This window comes from Gallus gallus, chromosome 3 (assembly GCF_016699485.2).
Source record: "Gallus gallus isolate bGalGal1 chromosome 3, bGalGal1.mat.broiler.GRCg7b, whole genome shotgun sequence".
Classification (NCBI taxonomy): domain Eukaryota; kingdom Metazoa; phylum Chordata; class Aves; order Galliformes; family Phasianidae; genus Gallus; species Gallus gallus.
The window spans coordinates 33,531,819-33,553,791 of NC_052534.1; the positions used below are offsets into that span (position 1 = coordinate 33,531,819).

General features: G+C 43.4%; 1 protein-coding gene and 1 long non-coding RNA gene across 2 annotated transcripts in view; both read right to left on the reverse strand.

The window, feature by feature from the left end:
- The window catches only part of SCCPDH (saccharopine dehydrogenase (putative)), a 10,047-nt gene extending 1,506 nt beyond the window's left edge, over positions 1-8,541 (reverse strand). Inside the window, exons 1-11 of the mRNA NM_001012875.2 lie at positions 8,256-8,541; positions 8,050-8,162; positions 7,132-7,212; positions 6,539-6,668; positions 4,970-5,019; positions 4,340-4,470; positions 3,704-3,821; positions 2,061-2,180; positions 1,891-1,947; positions 1,281-1,392; positions 382-463 (exon numbers count right to left, since the gene is read on the reverse strand). Coding sequence (NP_001012893.1) covers positions 382-463; positions 1,281-1,392; positions 1,891-1,947; positions 2,061-2,180; positions 3,704-3,821; positions 4,340-4,470; positions 4,970-5,019; positions 6,539-6,668; positions 7,132-7,212; positions 8,050-8,162; positions 8,256-8,460 — 1,199 coding nt within the window. The 5' untranslated portion in view covers positions 8,461-8,541. The remainder of the gene's footprint in view (positions 1-381; positions 464-1,280; positions 1,393-1,890; positions 1,948-2,060; positions 2,181-3,703; positions 3,822-4,339; positions 4,471-4,969; positions 5,020-6,538; positions 6,669-7,131; positions 7,213-8,049; positions 8,163-8,255) is intronic.
- A 1,187-nt stretch (positions 8,542-9,728) lies between these two features.
- On the reverse strand, positions 9,729-21,156 carry LOC124418344. The gene is made up of 4 exons (XR_006938721.1): positions 21,013-21,156; positions 11,400-11,539; positions 10,722-10,841; positions 9,729-10,029 (listed from the first exon to the last, which is right to left on the reverse strand). It is a non-coding gene; the product is annotated as an uncharacterized LOC124418344 (long non-coding RNA).
- Between the last annotated feature and the right edge of the window lie 817 nt (positions 21,157-21,973).

Genomic DNA, 21,973 nt, shown 5'->3' on the forward strand with positions numbered 1-21,973 from the left:
ACCGGTAGTTGAAGTGTGCTTCCCTGTCTAGGAAAGGAAAAGCCATTTTGTCCCAGAGGGAGTACAGGAGGAATTGGGCAAGCTTGTTACATTTAAAGGTTCGTTTACACATCCAGCAAACTCAATAGATCTTATTCCTTGACAGAAAATATGGACTCTGGTTCAGGGGTTGTGGCAAAAATGTTACTAAAACTGCAACTGCCTCCTTTCAAATTGAAATGCAAATGAAGAACTATCTCCATTGCCTAGCAAGGATCATGTTTAATAGCACTGCCCTTTGGGTGAGGTAACAAAGCAATCCACAGAGTCAAAGAGAACCTGTTTTATCTAAGAGAGTAGGTATAAGGGAAATCAAGCTGTTCTGCAAAGGAAAGTACTCACTCTTTAGGCAGATGAGCTGAATCTTCCAGAAGAGCTACAGCTGCTTGAACCATTGCAATCGGTGTAGCAACATAGCCAGGCTCTAATGAAAACCAAAAACCACACTGTGTTCAAACATTCATTCACATTCCTAATCTCACTCTTGTATATGGAATGCAAAAGATAATCTCTTTGCCAATCTGAACTGATATCTCCACTTAAGAACAGGTCTGTTACCTGGTAATCATTCCAAGTAGCTTTGAGAGTCCTGTAAGAACTAATGCAGACAAGTACCAGCTTCAACTACAGGCCTGTGACCACACAAGAACCTTGAGTATCACCTCACAGTGCCAGAGGGCTCTTCATTTCAGCAAGAGCCCTGCCCATTCTGTGCTTAACTTCAGACCTTCTGGTGTAACACTTTGCAGTCAGCTACCTATTTTGTTGTTTAAAGTAGCAGTGGTTCACTAACTCCCTTCTAAATGTACATAGTTGCTGTCTCCAAAACTTCATTTCAGGAATGGCCTGAACACTAGTACGCTATAGCTAGAAACACCACCATATAACATATGGGTTTTAGGTTCACTCACAGGGGACTGGTAATAAGTGTGTAGTAAGCCCAGGTTGTACAAACCACCCTTGAACCACTCTCCCTTTACTATTCTACTCTGGGAAAAATCAGAATTAGCATGATGACAGGCAAAAGAAAAGAGAATGACAAGCACAAAACATAATTAGTCAGCTTTTTCAAAAAGCAGGTTAAAATGAATGCTGGTATCCAAGATAACATTCTGTAAAGACTGTTGACTTAGTGCATGTTGCAAGCGCTTTACAAGGGCAAAAGGAGTGGTAGCGAAACCAGAAACCTTTACCACAAGAAGAAATGTGAGGCAAAAGCAGTTAGCTGCTAATATACATACCTGGTCCCTTCACTTGCGTGCAGATCTTTACATTTGGTTTGCCACTCTGCGGATCTTGCCCCTCACTGTAACCCTCACCAAAAAATGTCATAGTGAAGGAGGTTCCATCCATCTGTAGTAAGACAAGTGGCAGGTCACCAAAACAGTAAGGCACTTCTATCAAGCAAACAGAAGTAGTAAAGCACTATAATCCATCCAAACATGAGAGCAGTTATTTTCAGTTATTGCTTAAAAGGTACAATTGCATTTACATAATTTGGATATTCTAAGCACTTCCACTTTATTGGAACAGTTATTGCCCTAAAGTCCATTAATTCTCTCATTGCTTTCAGGCTTGATTTTGCTGCAGTCTGTATACTGTGAACTATTCACGTTAGTACATCAGAGCCAACAATATGATCCACTTTTTCTTATCTGAGCTCCACCACCTATTTTGATGTCCTACTGACAGACAACATGACTTTTTGAATAGCCAAAGCTATGTGAACGGGTATACACAGTGTGTATTTAGAAATGATTTATTTCTTTGAGACTAAGTGGTGGATGCCAGTTTACAACTGTACCATTACCACAAGTTTCTTATTAGGTGGGATGGAAAGCAGCCAGTTACCTGTTTCTGGGTTGGTCCTTTCTTTGTGAAACGTCCAGCAGAGAAAAATTCTGGGTACTGCATAATGAGAAGGAAAAGAAAAACAATTTAAAAAACCCAATAAATTAGAGGGAACAAAAAAAGACTCCCACCACTTGATTCTTTCATTCTTTTGCACTTTGAATGCTTACTTTTGTCAGGAGTTTTCTTCCAAAGCTAAATTTCACAAGAAGAAGAAATAAAATGCCAGCAAACATCAGCTTCATAACAGAGCCAAGGCCACCTACAGTCACGTAAGCACCGTACTGTACCTACAACAGAAATATACCATCAGTGATAGAATCTGTATCAACATTTTTGCATGAATTCCTTTTTAAAGATGCAGGATGCAACTTTTTTTATACAACACCTATCTGTTTGAAAACAATCTGAAACGGTTATCTTAGTTCTAAATAATTCTAAATAATGCTTCATTTTAGAATTCATTATGAGAAGACAACGTAACTACAGATTGGTGCTGGAAAGGCTATGGTAAAACTCCTTTCAGGCTTTCCCAAGATCTTCCTTTCAATCCCACTATGTTTTCGTCTAAGAGAACACAAGGCCTTGTATTGTAATTCTGGAGTAGTAACAATAAAACATTTTCATTAATAGTTACAAGCCTATTTTTAGAGCACAGTGTCACTTCCATCCCTAAGTGATGCCAATGATTCTGCACAGCTGTTATATAGTGTCGGTGCTGGTTTCCTCTCAAGGAACCATGGAAAACAAGAACTAAACATCCTGCACACCAGAAACCCAAGTATCAAAGAAGCCTCCAGGTACAAATAAGAAGAATATAACTTCTTTATGACAATATTTACTATGTTATACCAACCTGACAGCAGTTATGATGCTTTTAAAATCTCCACGGATACAACAAAAAAGACTCTGCAGTTACAGAATCAAGCCTTTATCCCTTCCTAAAATAAGAAACCTACCTTTTAAATATTTTTGTGACCCAAAGCTTCCCTTCCCTACAAATACACACCCAGAAATCAGACAGCACAGGAACTTTACAAGAGAATCTTACAACACAAGGTCATGAAGCTGTCGGGGCAGGCTCAAAGGAGGGCCATGAAGATGGTCAGAGGGGCTGAAGCACCTGCCCTACAAGGACAGGCTCAGAGAGCTGGGGCTTTTCAACCTGGAGAAGAGAGGGCTCCGAGGAGACTTTATAGCAGCCTTCCAGTACCTGAAAGGGGCCTCCAGGAAAGCTGGGGAGGGACTTTTTATAAGGGCATGTGGTGACAGGACAAGGGCACATGGCTTTAAACTGGAAGAAGGTAGATTTAGACTAGACATTAGGAAGAAATTCTTTCCTGTGAGAGTGGTGAGACACTGGAACAGGTTGCCCAGAGAGACTGTGGATGCCTCATCCAGAAGGTGTTTAAGGCCAGGCTGGATGGGGCTCTGAGCAACCTGGTCTAGAGGGAGGTGTCCCTGCCTATAGCAGGGGGGTTGGGACTAAATGACCTTAAAGGTGCCTTGCAACTCAAACCATTCTACGATTCTATGAACTATTTTACTAACAGCAAAAGCAGGCTCATCCAGCAGGATATTGCATGGTATGAAAAAGGGCATCCAGAAGAACCTACACTACATCAGGTCAAGCAATTTCACCAAGAGGTCATCAACAGAACAAGCCTCCTTTACAGAAGGAAAACTTCATTATTATTTTATCTAGCTACAGAAACTCTGCTATACAGATCTCCATAAAGAACTGTTATTACGTAGAGGGAGGATTAGCTGAAAATGATAACGTATACACACTGCAGTAATAACAGTCACTTACTGGCGTTTCCTGCAACTGTGAATGCAAATAGCGCTGCGAGCGTTTCACAACGGAAACATCAGATCCCATGAATGGAATTGAGTACTGTTTGAACTCCTGACTGTAAAACACAAGGCCTCTGCAAACGGAAAAAACATTCACAAAGTGTTCAAGTCTTCACCAAACAGAAAGAAATAAACCGTAACAGTGCTACCATTGCTGGCTTTCCCTCAAGCATTTTTACAACATGATCTCTTCACTGAAAGCAAATCAAATCAATGGTTCAGATTTATCCCTGGCTCAACTCGTAATTCCATGAACTACAGCCGGGATGGATTTGATAATCAAAATAAATAAGATTCTCACATTTATTTTTCCTGTTCTGCTGATCGCTGCTGAAATGAAAGTAAGAAGGTTGCCACGTCTCTACAAGTCTTCCAGAATAAGCTAACTTGGAGACCCAGAAAATGCTAACGTTCTTTTACAATAAAATATGAATTCAGTACCTTCACTTCTACCAGGCAAATGTGTATATGTGCAGATCTTTAAAAAGTCCTAAATGTATCTTTTTAATATTTAATAATATGTTAATATTCTATATGTTAAATACTGGAGCTGTTAGAAAACAACCTGTTTCACATCGTAAGCTTCTTATACCTTCTTTTAAGTTTCGCACCAACTACTGGAACAGGGGAATATCCGATCTTCTTTCGAAGTGCCTTCAGGTTGTCTTGATCTGCAAGGCCGTAAACAGCTGACTTCCAGGTCCCATCATGTATGCAAGAGCCCTGATAAAGGCGAAGGAACAGTAATTAGTTCAGGAAAGGTTTCAGATATTATTTTAATAATGACCTTGGAATCATTACGTAGTATTGGAAAATTATCACGTGTATGCATTATGATTACATGCGCTATCAAAACAAATACCCAAACACAAAAAAACAGCCAAACACTGCCATTTTCTGGCAACACACATACATCCATTACAGCTTATTTGCATATGAATCCTTCCCAAGTCTCTGTGCAAATAAATCAACGACAAAGACTACGTATTATTTCTTGAAACTGCTTTTATGTAGACAGCCCATGGAAATGGATGTTACAAAAGGGTGTTTCCTTGGGATACTTTTATCAGCTTCTAAACAATAGAGTTCTTAGACTTGTCATCAGAGAACTGCCACAGCTCGTTCCTTGATGTGCACTAATGCAACAACAGCTATTCATATTGGCAACATCAATGTTGCCCCAAATACCCCTGAGTCTCCACAGGGGTATAAACCAACTAACCTCAGGTCCAGTTTTCACTGTCAGGAAACTTTCAACAGCAGTTAAGGTACCTGTAAGAGAGGAGAAAACGTAAAAGGCAATTACTTGGGACATACAGTCAGATTTGTTCACACACCTACAGTACACTCTGGTAGCCTTAAATGGCAGACCAGCAACATCACTGGTTGCACAGACAGAGTAACACTGTTATCTCGAAGTAAAATAAACTAAGATTAGGATTCAAAGCTATTTTAGTTAGCAAACATAAGATTTCATACATAAAGTATTTCAGTCACTTCACTTCAAACAACCAATATTGTCATTGGTCATTAAATGCTAATTGCTTTATCTAGTTAATAAGATCGTGTAAATAATAAATGAAAAAAGCAAAAGAAAATTTAAAGGCAGAATTAGTTTTCCTCCAAGTGTTGAGATAAAGGATGACGTAGGCTGTGAAGACCTACAGGAACTACTGGAGTGTGGTAAATGTTACTACAAACAAAGAAACAAACAAAGAAAATAAATTAAAAAAGGGAAAAATCACACACCATATCCTGAACCAAAGGTTTCTTAACCTTCTTCATCAAAAGTTGTGATGAACAGCAATACAACAACTCCACATTTTGTTTAGTTCTACTTTGCTCACCTCCTTCTGAGATTAAGAGAGAGAATTTCAATATAACAAGCAACTGGATAGACAGGTGCTAAAACCAGGAAGTCAAAACAGGATGAGCTAAAAGACATCTTTATTCAAAATGCATCAAATTTATTCAAGCCTCCAACTGTAACACTGTGAGCACTCCAGATACTCATTTCCACGCCTCTTCTTCTCTTTCTCTAATCAGGTCTTTCGACAGATTTAGTTTTATTAAACTGAAAGTTGATGATACACTCCAATGTAAAGCATGTCATAGCAATTTTAATAGTAACGAAAGTAGAACATTTGGATGCTCTTACTGGCCCTTCCAACTGAAAGTCCGAACCAGTGAACAAAGTATCCACGTTTGGGGTTAGGATCCAGTACTTTTCCATAGAGTCAAATCATCTCACACCTTTTCTCAAACATATTTACTCTCCGAGTTACTGTCCAGCTGCTCTTGACAAAAAAGATACTAACGGTGCTATCCACTTCGGTCCATACGACAACTACTCAGTGCTGGCAGTAGGGAAACAAAACTTAGGAAACCTGATTACTCACAGATTTGCAATCCCTTCCCCACATGCACTGTGCCTTCCCGCCTCATCCTTACAGCATTCTCACTGCGCAGGTGGCACAGAGCCGAGGATCGCCTACGGGTGGATGCCCACACACTCACAGAGCAGCCCGTTCCTGATAGCTGAGGTTCTTGTTCTCAGTCAGCAACACGACCTTGAATCCTTCCACTACCGTATCACCTATTTTCTTGATTCTAGTGGGAATACGGTTTACATTTTATTTTTTATCTACCTACCAGATTTGGTTGAAACCAGTTAACTGGTAAAGGCAGGCAAAAGGCAGATTGAAAGACTTTCCCCATAAGCACTGCTGTTTCAGAAAAACAATTAAAAACCATAATCTGCATGTCTTTTTAGTCACGTTAAATAAGTCACCTTTCAACTTGTCTCTGGTGTACAGCACTCCCATATCAGCTGGTATGGAGTCAAAGCCACAGCTTCCAATGACATACACTTTCTTCTCTGCAGCTTTTTCATTGTATTTCAGGTACATTCCTTCCAGAAACTAAAACACAAACAGAATACGTAAAGGAGAACCCCATCTTTGGCAATACCCAGTATTAACCACCAGCACTTTACTCTCATATCATAGCACCCTACAGACTTCACACTACTCACAAGCACCCTTACAACAGATGCATGTTATTCCTGTCTTATGGCATGGAAATGTTGCAGCAGTGCAAAAAGGATGTGATCTACCCAAAATTCATACAGGGAATCATAAGTAAGATTTAAAGCAGAATTCAAACATTTTGGAATTACTGAGAATAAGGTCCTGACAGGCTCTCGTCTAACAGTGATTAAACAGATAATACACATTAACATATCCTAAAATAAATGCACCTTAAAACGGTACACTGGGAGGCAGAATTTGCCCACATGTTCACAAACACAGAAACATGGAACACAACAAACAAATGCTTTACTAGATCCCTAACACAGAGTAGCATTTTTCCAAGCTCACATACCTGGGGCTCTCCACTGATGTCAATGCAGCTTGCACCATTTTCCACACAAGCTTTCACTACAGGCTCTCCAAAAAATCTATACTAAAAGAGGGAAAAAAACACCACACGTAACAAAATAAAGCCCACACAACACACCCAGCTTGCTTTGTCTAAAGAATGCATACCTACAACAGAAGTAAGCTCAGGTATTGATTTTGCTTAGTGGGGCAAATGTAATAGTCTTGTCTTCGGGGTGAAGGGGGGGGGGAAGAGCAGAACAAACTTCATCACTGATAACAGTTATTTCTCCTGAGTTAAGATAAGATCACCAGAGCCAGTTGTATGTATGCTACCTTGGTTTATGCTTTTTGCATCCATATTACACTTGTTATCTGCATACTCTGTGGCTAACAGCTTTCACAGAGCTGGCCATTACCCAGCCACCAGGCTTCGTACTTTGACCTGCTCAGGCTGAGCTGGTGACACCATCACTCCAAGGTTTAAAGCAGCCAAGAACTTACACCACTACTCCACGTGCTTCTTCCCTTTTCAAGGCCAGGCTGGATGTGGCTCTGGGCAGCCTGGTCTGGTGGTTGGTGACCCTGCACATAGCAGGGGGGCTGAAACTACATGATCGCTGCGGTCCTTTTCAACCCAGGCCATCCTATGAACTCATGATTCCTCAGCATTACTTCCAAGCCGAACACCACTTAGAATGCCTAGCAGAAACCAGAACACCTCTCTGGCTTACAGCTGATTTCTTACGGTGCCTCTGAACGATGAACAGAATAACACCCAACTCTTCAGTGAGAGCTTTCCGCGCATTACAACACCCGAAAGGTTGGTGGGTCGCCCTGCACGGCAGATTTGGTTTAAGGCTCGTTTAGCGCCGAGGCCGCTGGCACGGCGGACCACGGGGCCGCACATCCCACAACTCACCGGGCCCACGCAGTTGAGCACTACCCGGGTCTGCTTCGCCATGGCGGCCAGCGAGGCCGGGTCGCCCACATCGCACAGCAGCACGCCCACCTCCGGGCCCAGCGCCGTTTTCCCTGCGTACGGAGACCGCCGTCACATCCCCCGGCCGCGGGCCGAGCCGCCGTCCCCCGCCCCGCCGCCCCGCGCCACACGGCCGCGGTCCGTACCCAGGCGCTCGGCCGCCCGCTCCAGCACCTCCTGCAGCTTGTTACGGCTGCGCCCGGCCACGGCCCAGCGCAGGGGGCCTCGCAGCTCTCCGCCGCTCGCCGTCCGCGCCACCTCCTCCACCACGAACTGCCCGGTGAAACCGCTGGCCCCGAACACCACCAGCTCGTAAGGCCGCTCGGCTGCCTCCCCGCTGCCAGCCGCCATGGCTAGGCGATGAGACTAGACGACGCGGGACGGGACGCAACGAAGCGCCGCACTGCCGCTCAGCGCCTGGCAGCGGCCGGCACCGCGCGGCCCCGCCCCACGCCCAGCTCGAGGGGCGGCCGTTGGCGGCTCGCGCTGCCGCTGTGTGGGCGGCCGCTCCCGCCGTTCCGTCGGCCTTCTGTGCTCACAGCAGGCGTTGTGTTCACAGCAGGCGTTCTGCCGAGCAGCGCAGCGCCTCAGCGAATGGCAGATGTGTGCGTTTCGGATCAGTCCTGCCGATGAACTAAGGACTGCTGTTAATCAGAAAGGAAAGCGTAATTACCTACAGGTAAAATGCAGTCGGTTTCCCCCCACATTACAGCAAGTAGTTGCCCGGTGAGGCTGTGGATGCCCCCTCCCTGCCGTACCTAAATCAGCCCTGACAGAGGCCTGTGAGTCTGAGACCCACAGTGACAGAAGCCTCACACCACTCCCCAGGCCATCTCCTCCAGCACTGATGTCCTTATCACTGGGGACACAGACCTACATTCCACATCCTCTACGTTCAGCCCCTGCTCTGATTTTTGGATGGTTCTTCATGGATTCAGGAGTTGGACTCAATGATCCTTATGGGTCCCTTCTAACTCAGAATATCCTACGATTCCTCTTCCTAGAGGACAGACACTGAGAAAAGACTTCATTCCTGAGGAGTATATAGGAAAAAAAAATGCTGCTAAGCTGCCAACTTTCATGCATCTCTTCAGCTTTCCCTAGGTTAAAAGCACTTATTCTTTTCATCTTTCCTCACTGCTCAGTTCACACATCTACCTTTCTCATTCTTTTCCCAACTCTCTGCAGCTGGTTTACCTTCTTCTTGAAACCTGGTGTCTGTTGCTAAGCCCCATGTTAACTTTCCCAGGTCTAAATTGATTACAAAGGTGATGCGATGTGCCAGAATTGATCCCCTTCTCTGCATACCCAAAAATGTGCCTTTTCTCATTGAGTGTCCCATTGCTGGTGCACATTCAGCTCATTGCCAGCTTTACCTCCAAGGCTCTTTCTGCTTTATCTTTGTCTTTTCCCATGTTGGATTTGTGGTGAAGGTTGACCTCCTTCCTGAATACATTGTGAACACTGTCTCCCGAGGCATGGGAGATCCTCACTCCAAGCACTGGTTCCACTCCTCGAGTTGTGCTGATGCTGTAGTTCATAGGCCTACACTATCAGCTGTGTCAATGAAACAACTCAGTCTAACAAAAAACAAAGGAGAAGGGGGGGGGAGGACAAAAACAGGTCTTGTGTTCTTTATTAATACAGATCATTTTGTTGATCTGATTTACAGAGCAGCCCTGCAAAACCAGTTTCTTGTTTGAGGTCACTGAACATCTCATTGGGTGAGCTGGTTTCTCGCTGTCATCTCGTCCTTCCTACACATTGGGATAACTTCCAGCTCTGCTCTTAATATGGCCAAACTCCTCTGAGCAACTCTCTTCTTAGCCTTAACTTTTTCTCTTCTTCCAATCCTCGAAATAAAGACTATTTTCTTTCAAGACACTGTCTTTGGTCTTCCACTCTTCTCCTTTGCAAAAGCTGTGAAAAGAAGTTGCAACAGTAAGAGAGAGAGATCTTTCCCCAGCTTGAAGTAAATAAAAAATATTTTTTCTCCAAACTTTGGTTCAACTTTTAAAATGGTTCAGTAACAGGAGATTGTAAGGAGCCTGCAAGTTGTGTGAGGCTCTGACACAGCTGGCAGGGCTGACTACGATCCTCAGTGAGCTTTCTTTAGCCCTTTGCTCCAGAAACTTGCCTCTCTTTCTCTCTTGCCTTCTCTCTTTCTTCCTTTCCATCATCGCTCTTTCACATCTCATCCCCTCTCACCACCCCAAAAAAACCCAAAGCAATTTGTAAAGCTACAATTTTGATGGGATAATCTGAAGAATCGGGGCTGCACAAGCTTCTTTGGGCCATATGCAGTTAATAAGGCCTGCATTGCATTGTTGGGCAGTGGCTTGGCAATGCAGGCTTGTATGCAGAGCTGAGAACCCCCTCAGGCTGAAATGTTACACCAAATCAGGTTGAGTTACCCTGTTTAGCAAATCATAGCTCTTAAGATGTCCTCTACTTTTTCAGCATCAGCTATATTTCTTTAAAACACATCTACTGGAACAAAATAATTCACAGATAGATTGCAGCTTATGCGAGCAAGAAATCAGACTTGCAGAGCTGCAGAGAGGCACCTGAAAACCAACGAGAGGGACATCAAAACAAGGCAAAACTGTTACTTTGTTTGAATAAAATTTCATAATGGCAGCTCCAACTTCTTTTTTTCTTGACAGAGACGTGTGGCTGGCAAGTGGAAGAATCCTTCTGTTTGTAGACAACTGCAGTTTCACTCCAGTACCCTGCATAAAGAGAAGAAAAAAAAGCCAGTTTACAATCGTGACCTTGGAACTGAGAAGTAGGCAGGTAGGTTTCAAAATAGCAAACATCAAGGGAATGTCAAGGCTCTGATTTTACATGGAAGGCTTATAGCAGTCTTGACTAAAGGCAAAGGTTAACCTGTCTCCCTAGTTAGTGTCGCCAACGCAGGATTGCAGAAATTATTCTGTGGGAAAGCTGTGGGATGGCTTACGGTTTCCCCGTGTCCAATAAAAAGACAAGAAATGCCAGATCTGTTGCCAGCTGCTGCTCCCCAAGGGAGGTTCCCACCTGAATCAGCTGTAGAAGCTTATAAAAATGAGCTGTTTCTTTTTAAATCTCATGTTTTCCGATTTGAAGGTACTGATTTATTTATTTTTTTTAATACTCGTATGCACACGGATGTTTAAAGATTTAAAAGCGCTTCAGTTAAAGCCTCTTTAAACCAGATTGCCTCGGTCTAAAATAGCTTTGGTCGCTAGAGGGCCCTGCCAATTTCTTTGGGACCAAGAAGCGCACTTGGGCTCCCAGACAATTCTTACCTTTTCCAATCCTTTCAGTAAAAATGGGCGTGCCTCCCTCTGCTGGCTTCTCCTGTTGCACCTGGAGCCTCTGGCAGGATTTGAGTCTGCAGGCATTTACAACAGCACTTGTGTTTCTCTTCATCTCTTCAGTTGTTGTCCTGAGAAAATCCTTGCTTTCAGTATTTATGTACTCCTCGGACACAAATCCAGGGTTAAATTTCTTCTACTCAGTTCTAGCTTCAAGATATGTTCTGCTTATTAGAGTGGAAAACGAAGATGCTGTTCCATCACTTCAACAATAAGGTAGCAGAAAGAATGCAATATGCTATCAATTGCACAATGCTATATGAAGGCAGTGCTTTTAAAAACCCACCTCTGTAATTGTATCATACCCCAGAGAGTAAAATCAGATCTCTGGGTTGCATCACTACAAAAGTTACTGCAGGACGCAAGAAAAGTACAGCATGGGATTAGGCAGAGGTGTTGGGAAATAAGGCTATCTAATAATGCATGGATAATTCGTTGTGGAGTATGAAAAATGCTGTGGTGAGTCTATGTGGAATGACAAGGAAAGGCGAGAACCTGCCTACCGGCTGCAGCTACTCAGCACTGTAAGCCTGTGAGAACAAACGCTCCTGGAACAAAGCCCACATCTCTCAGTGCTGCAGTGTATCTTATCCTGAATGTATGCAGAATACAGCTTTATAATCATATGCTCCAAAAAGCTGCACCATACAGAGCTTTTGAATCTGTAATAAACCAAACCATTTAGAGTGGGAGAACAGATGATCCACAGCAATCCAATTCCAGATCCAGAGTTGGAAAGGGCCCATAAGGAGCACTGAGTGCAACTCCTGGAAAAAAGAAAAGCTTGAAATTAAGAACTGCATTTCCTCAATTCAGTTTGACAGGGAGTTGCTTTCCACATAGTTGGTAAGGTTTTATTTGCTGGTAAGCCAATTCCATGGAATTAAAGACAAATTAATGAAGAACACAAAGTAGAATGGATGCAAATATTGAAATTCAGCGATGGGAGGGAAAGCCAAGTATTCTGCAATGCTTCACACCTTTTAAAATTAGTGTATATGTAGTATATGTACATAAATGTATTCAGCCAAGTAATAGTAACTGAGCAAAGATATTTCTTCCTATTTTACTGATTTCTAAATTTGGAGATGACAAAAGAGCAGATGGGAGTTTCTGACACCTGCAGACCCATTCCTCTTGTTTATAAGCTGTGTCTATATGCTTGCCCGGTCATACACAACTCTCAACAATCTCTTACAAGAGTAAATAAATGCAAGCTTGACCCACACAGGTAGAGCAGAGGTCATTCAACACATCCTGCACTTGTCACTTCTGGGACTGAACCTGAAATGTGTGCAGGAATGGAAAGATTGATAAACCCACAGTAGTGCAGTCATATCCCAGCTTTCTTTTACAGAGACCAAACAGGAAAGCATAAGGAAAGAACACGTTTTTCTGATAACGCTGAACAACAACCAAACTTGCATCAGAACACCCTATAATGGAAGTGGCCACGTCGTATACTAGAGATAAATAGCTAAAAGACGGTGCTCTTGGTTGGTTCTGCAGGGCTCTGTCCTACCTGACATCTCACCAGCCATTTTGGTGACAGCAGTCTAATGTTTGAAAAGTGGCCATAAGGTAAGCACTTACAATACCTCCTGTAGGTGCACAGAAATAATTCACAGAATCATAGAATCTTTGGAGTTGGAAGGGACCTCTGAAGGTCATCTGAAGCTCCCAGAGTTGGACTCCAAATTCAAAGGCAGCTGAGAAATTATAAAATGAGAAGATTAAGAAAATTCAGGCTGTACTGGAGAAGCAATCTGAGTTTCAGACATTCAGTGGGAGGTTAAAACATGGAAGGTAGTGGTGCTGAGAGAGACAGGAATAAAAGCTTTGCCTGGTGAATGGCAAGCGTGGGAGATATTAGCTATGCAGAATCATGAGATCACAGAGAAGGAAATACAATGCTGTCAACGTTTGAAAGTCTAATTTAAAACATTGTGTTCTGGTTCAGCCGCTTCACTACAATGAATATACTAATAAATTACAGATTGTTCCAAGAAAATAATCCAGAAAATAATGAATTAGTCAAAAGGATGGAGACTCCTACTGGGAAAAATCAAAGAGATCCCATCTATATTATTAAGCTAAAAATAGCTACAGAGGCAGGAAAACGCTTTGCAAATGTCTGAGGTTGTGACTTCCAGGGACTGTGCACCACTCAGTCCTCACAGCAAAAGATTTGGTGGGAGAATGAGGGTGATGATTTGACAAGCACCAGCGGATAGGACTCCATGTGCAAGTATGCAGTGCAAAGCACCAGGACATTGACTGTGAGGATACAATGCGTTGTTGCAAAAGTGAGCAGGTGGACCGCACAGCTCACCTGCTCTTTACCATCTGCAATCTGCAGCAGTGGAGTGAACTGTAAAATTCTCTAGCCACCTTTCTTCAACTACCTCATGAGTGCGACAACAGGTTCTAAATAGTCTTTAAACTGAGTGTTTCTTGTGTCTTACTTAAACAATGTCATTATAGAGGGAAAAATACGTGTTTGCACTAATTAGCTATGTCTGCTTGCAGGCACAAACATACAGTTCCTCAATCATGTGCTGTGGTTTACTGGCTTCAGTTGCCTACAGAAATGCTTGGTGGCCAGCCAGGCCTGGCTGCACACCCACGTGCCTCTGTTCAGTGCATTTGAATGCTGCGTCAGTGTTCACACAGAGTACCCACAAATACTTTTCTTCTTTCACTTTGTACACAGTCTGCTTTCGTGCAGAGAGGGACTCTGATTGTCCAGTTTCACACACTGGAAGACATCTTCCCTGTGGAAAAAAATCCTAATGGATTTCTGGTGTCTGTAATTTTAGAATTGGGCACAATTTTCCAAAATCTGCAGCTCAGAAATATGTCCTATCAAGGAGGTTTTCTGAGAATTGCCACAAGAATGATAAACTATTTCCTTTTGTTCAATCTGTAGAAAGCAGGTTAGCCCTCAGACCACTGTCGTGCCACAGACTGAGTTTAAATTTAGTAGCTGGCACATGTAGCATTTACTGTGAGGATGGAAAGAACAAAAACACAGCGTGTAATGCAGAGCCAGCAAATTCTCCTCATTTTATCAAGCCGGACAGCTCAGCAGCATGCAGGGCCAGTAAATGAACTTTGAGAAATCCTAAAGAACCAAGTGGTCCTTCAGTGCAGGAAATACCTGCAGTGAAGCAGACTTCATCATTCTTGACTTACTTCCAGCACCCCCAGGTGACTGTTTGCAAAGCCTGCGTAGAGCCCAGCATTGGTTTATGTCACAGTGGAGCCTCACTTACAGAGACAACTCCTCGTTTCTGAGGTGGCATCAATGTGTCCTGAGAGAGCTGAGAATCAGTTACTTAAGGCTTTACTTCAGCAACACCATCATATCCTGTTGTTTGTAAAAACTTGCTTGACTCTTGGAAAATAATGAGCTGAATATACTGTTTTCTCTGTGCAGCTGAACATATGCAGAATGGTTAAAGGACAGAGGCCCCAGTCTGATATTCTTTCACCTCCTCCTGTAGTGCACAGTGCCTACAACTGCCCTAGGTGCTTTAGATGACTTTTCTAAATTCATGGTTCTCTAGCAAAGAGACTTTCAAGATGTGGCACACAATTTTAGCAAGACTTTTATAAAGGAAAAACAGAAACAGAAACATCTTATGTATCTACAGTAGCAGATTCAAAGTCTCCATTGTGCCAGCTCTTATCTGAAGAGGAATAAATATTTCCATGTCAGCATCTGGTGTATGAGGGGAGGACAGGGACTGCCTGGCGGTTGATAACCTGGCCACCAGAGAAGCATGTTTATAAAAGTCTTTGCTCATTACTAACTTCCTGAGCATGAGGTAAGTGCTTTCACAACAGCAATTACAGGCAGTCAACAGAACCTCACTGCTACACCTGGTGCGTTCAACTGCACCACTCAAACTGCCTGCGGCAGCAAGCCAGGCGGTGCAGCAACCTGCACTTGCAGCTCAGCGTGGTAGAAAAAGAAAAGGGGAGAGGATAAAATTAAGCACAAAGTGTTGGTGAAATCTGGTGTACTTTAGGTAGGTGAGTGGCTTATGCTGAGGGCGTGCAGTAGATGGGCAGAGGCAAAAGATTGGGATCTTGGTGAGGAAAGTTACAAGGACAGGAAGGTAGAAGGTCACAGAAACACAGCATGTCAGGGACTGGAAGGGAGCTCGAAAGATCATCCAGCCCAATCTCCCTGCTGGAGCAGGAACACCTAGATCAGGTCACACAGCTCTGGGTAGTGCACCACTTTGTGGGGGTGGGACCTGCAGAAATATATGCATCTGGGGATCTAATGAAGGGAAGGAAAACACTAAGAGAGGAGAGGTAGGCAAGAATGGAAACATACCACTTCGGACCCATCTTTATGATTTGCAAAAAACGTATTATGGTAATATCTACCGATTCTGGCTCACAAGCAAATTAAAATTTGAGACCTCCCTGCTCCAGTTCAGTCTTTTACAAATTATCTGCAATTGAAATCTCAGTGTGCTTTTCATCATACACAGCCTGCAGCTGCCCACACAGAAATTAGACGAGCACGAAAGGTTTACAAAACACGAAGTGACCTAGAGCAGCTCCTTGCTAGGCTCAGAAACTGTGTCCGAGCTCCCTCTAGCGATCTGTATTGTTTTTGTACACTCAGGGATCGCTACCAGCTGCCATATACTTGTGGACTGAATAGCTAAATTGACATACACACACACACACACACACATATATATATTTAATAAGAAGACAAAGGGTCTGTGTACGTGTCCAGTACAGTTCCTATTAATTCTACTTCACAAAGCTAAGTTCCTTTTTTCAGAAGTTGCTAGAGAAGTAAAAAGGAGAACAAATACAGTTTTAATGGTGCTAGAAACAAGTTGAGACTAGACTGTTTCCATAGCTCCTGTAAAACAAAAGCAGTAGTTTTATATAACTTCCTACTTTAGGTAACATAAATATTTTCTAGAGTAGCATTTCTAGAAGGGGAGGTGATAGAGGGCTTTCGCCATCACGGGTGTGAAAACAAGCACTAGAAACAAGGCTGGCATATCATCAATTCCCTTGGCATCGTATGGAACAGGAAAAGGGGTGAACCTCTAATTTTTGGTAGAAGTCAAACGGCTCGGTTTTCTGAACTGATGAATGAATTCTGAAGCATGGCCACTGTAAGCCTGAAAGGGAAAGATCACCACTCATTTAAGTGTCAGAATCTGAGGTATTTTCCCATTCCAATCTCCTTTACAAACTTCAACATATTTCAAATAATTCCTTTTTAAAACATGAAGTTTTAAAAACCAAACCAAACATTTAAAAACATTGTTTCTCTCTGTCTCCTTGAACACGTGGCTTGAGACCTGTTAATCCTGATGGCATTTCTCCACCTACCAGTTTAATTATTTATTCTTGAAATCAGGACGTGTCTGTAGGCAAAGAGCTTCAGCTACAGAGGCTATGAACTGTTGCCTCAGCTCTTTCATACGTGCACACACATCTACCTGTGTTTGTCCTCAAAACGGGGGGAAAAATAGGAATATTTTAACCAGAACAAGTCTCAGCTATTTGATGGTCAGCGTAAGCATGACCTCCAGCTCTCCTGCTGTTTCGCAGGGGAGTTGTACACAGCTCACTTCACCTGGCACTGACTTGGTGCAAGGTTGAGCACCTTGTCTTGTTTGTATCCCCTCTTGTAGGCACTACTCTTACAGCAAGCTGTGCGTGGCTGTTACCTTTTCCTGATGTTGCTGTTCTTTGGCTTGTTATCAATTCTGGTACACCCATGGGGCCACGTTTCTTCGCACCATTCAGCCACAACAACAAATTAACTTCTGTTCAGATACTCATCCTCTTCAGGAGTCCCGTGCCACCAAATATGGCATCTCATGGTTTAGCGAGAACCATTGGTGATGGGTGAATGGTTGGACCGGATGATCCTGTGGGTCTTTTCCAACCTTAGCGATTCTATGATTCTATGACACTATGAAATAAATCCTTACCTCTGAGATACATGCCACTAACAATATTCTACAGTCCTAGCTCTTCTATAGCAGAGAAATAATGACTTGCAGAATCAAATGCTATAGCCACAAAGTAGTTATAAATCAGGTATGTTTTAATCAACGCTGCACAGAGCCAGATGCAGGGGGGATAGCTCCTCCTAACTCGCATGCCATCAGGACAAAACCTTGGTATAGATATAGGCAGAACTAATACATAATCGATGATTTTCCCAGAATTCGTATACATATTCATTACATTTCCGAGATTCCTTAGCATACGGTCCCTCCCCCTCATGCATGCGTCGTGAGCAGTGGGGGGGTCTCCTGATGGTGGTTGGATGAAGGCTCGTAGTCTTCCTCACTGTAAACTTCTGACCCTGAGGGAGGGGTAGCCCCCGAACCAGTTCTAACTTTGGGTACATCTTATCACCTCCTTGCCCGGTGTCTTTGAACTGTTTTCACACCCTCATCTTTATCTCTTCTACCCCGGCATTGTCCTAAACCTATCTTGTTATTATCCCATTCTTCTAGTGGCCTCTGCGTATTTGCTTCTGTAAGCTATTTCTAATCCTTTTACCCTTAGTTTCTGCAGACCCCTTTTCACTGAACCCTTTCTTACTCTTCAGTAATTCCCTCACAGCTCTGCCTGGACTTCTGTTCCAAAGTTCTCAAATCCAGGTGCAAGTTTGGTAGTGGGCATGCCAGCATCCATGAAGTTGATGTGAGCATAGTGAAAGGCTGCTAGCACAACTGCCAGGGGAAAGTGCAAGCTGCAGGGGAAGTTAATTTGTCCAAACAAGGAAGAGAACAAAGAACTGGAGCTATGCATTTAACAGTACAGATCAGTAACATTTCCCTGCCCACGGTATCAGGCTCATCACTGGTTCACCCACAGGAGCGTTGTGCATTTGTTTTTACAGAAGATCTCAGGTGGAGATGAAGCACCCAGGGGCTGGGTTAGCAGGAACCACAGCAGTCTCTTCCACTCCTGGCCAGGTAGCCTGGAGCAGTATGGTCAGATTCCATATCAGAGGAAGCATGTAATGCCGAAACCATTCGGCCTGGGGCAATGAAAGCACAAAGGAGGCGTGAAACCATGTTAATGGCAGCACACCAAGCCCTGTGTAAAAAAACATGTCATTTAAACAAAGCAAAGGCTCTTCAATGGACCCGAAGACAGAGTGCTGTTCCATTTCATTGTATACCTAACAGCAGTACCTCCCAGAAGAAGAAAGGTTATCTCTAATGATCACTTGCTTTAGTCTTATAATGGTTCCATGCCCTTGGTAAACATTAAGGGCTCTAATTGTCCTTTTTGCCCTTTATTATTTTTTTTCCATGTTATTAAAAATGACCAGTCTTTCCTCTCAGAACTGATAACAAGGTCCAGTAGGTGAACCTGAAGCTGAAACTAGGACATTCTAGCTTAAAAATAACTCATTAGGATTTAGGCATATAAGTCACCTCTGAAAACAGGCCATAGATACTCACCATTACCAGATAAAAACAGATGCTAAAATTGCATGTCTGATTCAGAGAGTATTACAGGTAACTTGAAGGTTGCTCTCAGGCATTAATGAGCTGCATTGGTAAGCATGGATTTTTGCACTGAAAACCTGGAGCAGAGAAATTGCTCAGCGTCACTTAGATCTGAGGAATGGCCCTGTGCTCTTATCAGTATTGTATCCCTAGGGTCAGGCCCATGGTGCTGTCCTGCTTTCAATGTAAGCAGGAAGAGAACAGGAAAAGAATTCAGTGGAAGGCAACAAAGATGATAAAGGGCCTGGAGCATTTCCGTTACGAGGAAAAGCTGAGAGACCTGGGTCTGTTCAGCCTGGAGAAGAGAAGACTGAAAGGGGATCTCATCACTGTTTATAAATAACTGAAGTGTGAGAATCGAGTCCATGGAGTTGGACTCTTTTTGGTGGTGCACAGCAACAGAACAAGGGGCAATGCGCAGAAACTGGAACACAGTAAGTTCCACACCAAGACAAAGAGGAATTTCATTACTGTGAGGCTGACAGAGCACTGGAACAGGCTGCCCAGAGAGGCTGTGGATTCTCCTTCTCTGGAGACATTCGAGACCCATCTGGATGCTTTCCCGTGTGGCCTGCCGTAGGGAACTGCTTTAGCAGGGGGTTGGACACAATGATCTCCAGGGGTCCCTTTCAGTCCTTACGATTCTGTGAAAAATCCAAAGAAGGGCAAAGTGAATGAAAAGTTCTATTTTGGAAGCAGAAGTCTGGGAAAAACTTACTGTGTAGAGATCAACATCTGTTTTTACATAAAAAATCAGAATGCTCATTTGGTTTTGAAGTGCTTAAGTCTGTTTAAAACTAAATGTTTGTGGTCTTTGAGATTATGGTTAGCTTTCGTTGGTCTGAGTTCTCAGTACTCATCCCTCTCAAAACATCAACCCATATGCATACCTTGTTCTCTCTCTTGGAGAGGCAGCAGAGATGAGAGAAGGACGGACTGTGGAAACAATAATATCTGCCAAAAATAAGACTGAAGATGAATGTCCATGCAATTAGCCTAAGCGCAATGAGAAGGCATGGCTTTTGTAGCTGGCCTCTTGCTTAAACCAGATCGTCTCGAGCTTTTCACTCCATGTTACTCCAGATCCTGGAAGCCATCCAGCTGTGCCCAGAGGTCACTCCCTCTCGCCCCATCCTCCACTTGTGTTCTCTTCCAATTTGCTTTCTCTTTGCATTCTCTCTGGTGCACCAGGGTGTGCCACATTTAGAGACAGAACATCAGGTTCTGTATACATCCATTAACTGAGACTTCAGAAATACTGTCTGGCCTGGGATAAAGCACAGAGTGCTGACAATACGACACAGAGTGGAAGCCTTCAGCTCTGATCACCAGTGTCCCAGAAACAGCTGATTGCATAAATGTCTGAAATTGCAGCTAACGTGTTGCAATTGCTTAGCAGCATTCTGGGTAGCAAGAAGGATATCTCTGATAACCAAAAATCATAAAACCGTGACACTCTGGAAACCCTTACAGTTAAAGCCCACAAAGAGCCACTCTCTCATCTGAATCCAAAAGCTGTTTCTACAGCGTTTTCCACTTTATTCCCTCCCAATCCCCTGGGCCCACTTGCTTTCTCAAGGCTGAGCCAGCTCCCCTGGCAAGCCAGCTGCCTCTCCCCACATCCCCACGGCTCCCTTGGCAGCCAGGCAGAGGGGCCGCAGGCTCTGCTGGGTAGGGATGGCACAAAGGTCTCCATGGACTCTTTTGCAATACGTGCCTGGGAGGGGAAACAGCAGAAACGTTTATGGTGAACATGTTATTACAGCCCTCATTGTTAATCACTGAGCAGCTCCAGGAATGTTGCTCTGCTGATTTTGCCACCCCAGAAACCTCATGGAGGCACTTTAAGTGTACGTCCAGGAGTCCTCCAAAGTTCTAGCCAAGCAGCAACACCTCGGATTTGCACCCAGATCCCAAGTACCATCAAATACTGCTGAAATTATCTGAAGTCCACTGGAATGCATAACCAGCAACAATTTAGTTTTCCTTACCTACACCAGAGGCTTATGTCAGCTCACCTGTCCAGGAAATTAGTCACACATTCATGGAGCCAGGGTGAATTCCCACGATAGGTGGAACCAGAAAAGTCATAGCCATCTCCCTCACAGCTCTTATTCAAGGTAGGCTGGATCCAGGTCCTCCCCAGAAACCCGCTAGAAGTCAGGTGAACTGCTTGGAGAAACTGCAGGAACTGATTGCTCCTCCCAGGACTGCTGAAGTGAGAGCAAATGAGCAAGGATCGGTCACCTGGAGGGGATGGCAGGACAGGCAGGAGACTACACAGATCTCTCAGTTAACTTGTTTTTCTGTCTTCTTCTTCTGTTTAAAAAGGACACTCATTCTGCTCAGTGTAGCAGAACCAATTACACAACACAGGTTTCAAATCTCTAATTACAGTGAATGCATTTGCCTCATTACTGCTGGAGGGAAAGAAACATGCAATGAAGCCACAGCATCTGTGACATCAGTGTCATGTGCCATGCTGATCAAAAACTAGTTCACTGCTGAATTTCAGTGTCGCCCTTCCGCATACTGATTATGCCTTACAGTTTAAAAAGACTCACCATCAAGGCTATCTACAAACAAAATATTTTCATATGAAACAAGGAACTCAGATAGAAAACATTATAACATTTATCAATAATCTATGGCAAATATTTTCAAAAAGTCTAATTATTTTAAGGGCCAAAGGATAAAACTTCTGTGAGAACAAATAGTCTAATCTTTTACAGCTGGAACTAGGTCAACGACAAATTGAATTACCCAGCCAGCTTGAAAAAACAAATTGCAGCAAAATTAAAAGCTGCTATCAAAATAGATCTCCAGCCTCTCTCGCTAGTCCACCTCAAAGTGAAAAAAAAGCCCCCAAACAACAGTAATATCAGGATGTCATAGACATGAGAAGGAATTAGGAACTGTCATGTTGCTTTCCAGTTTCTGAACCAGAGAGATTTACTTCAGAACAACAAGGCAGAGAAA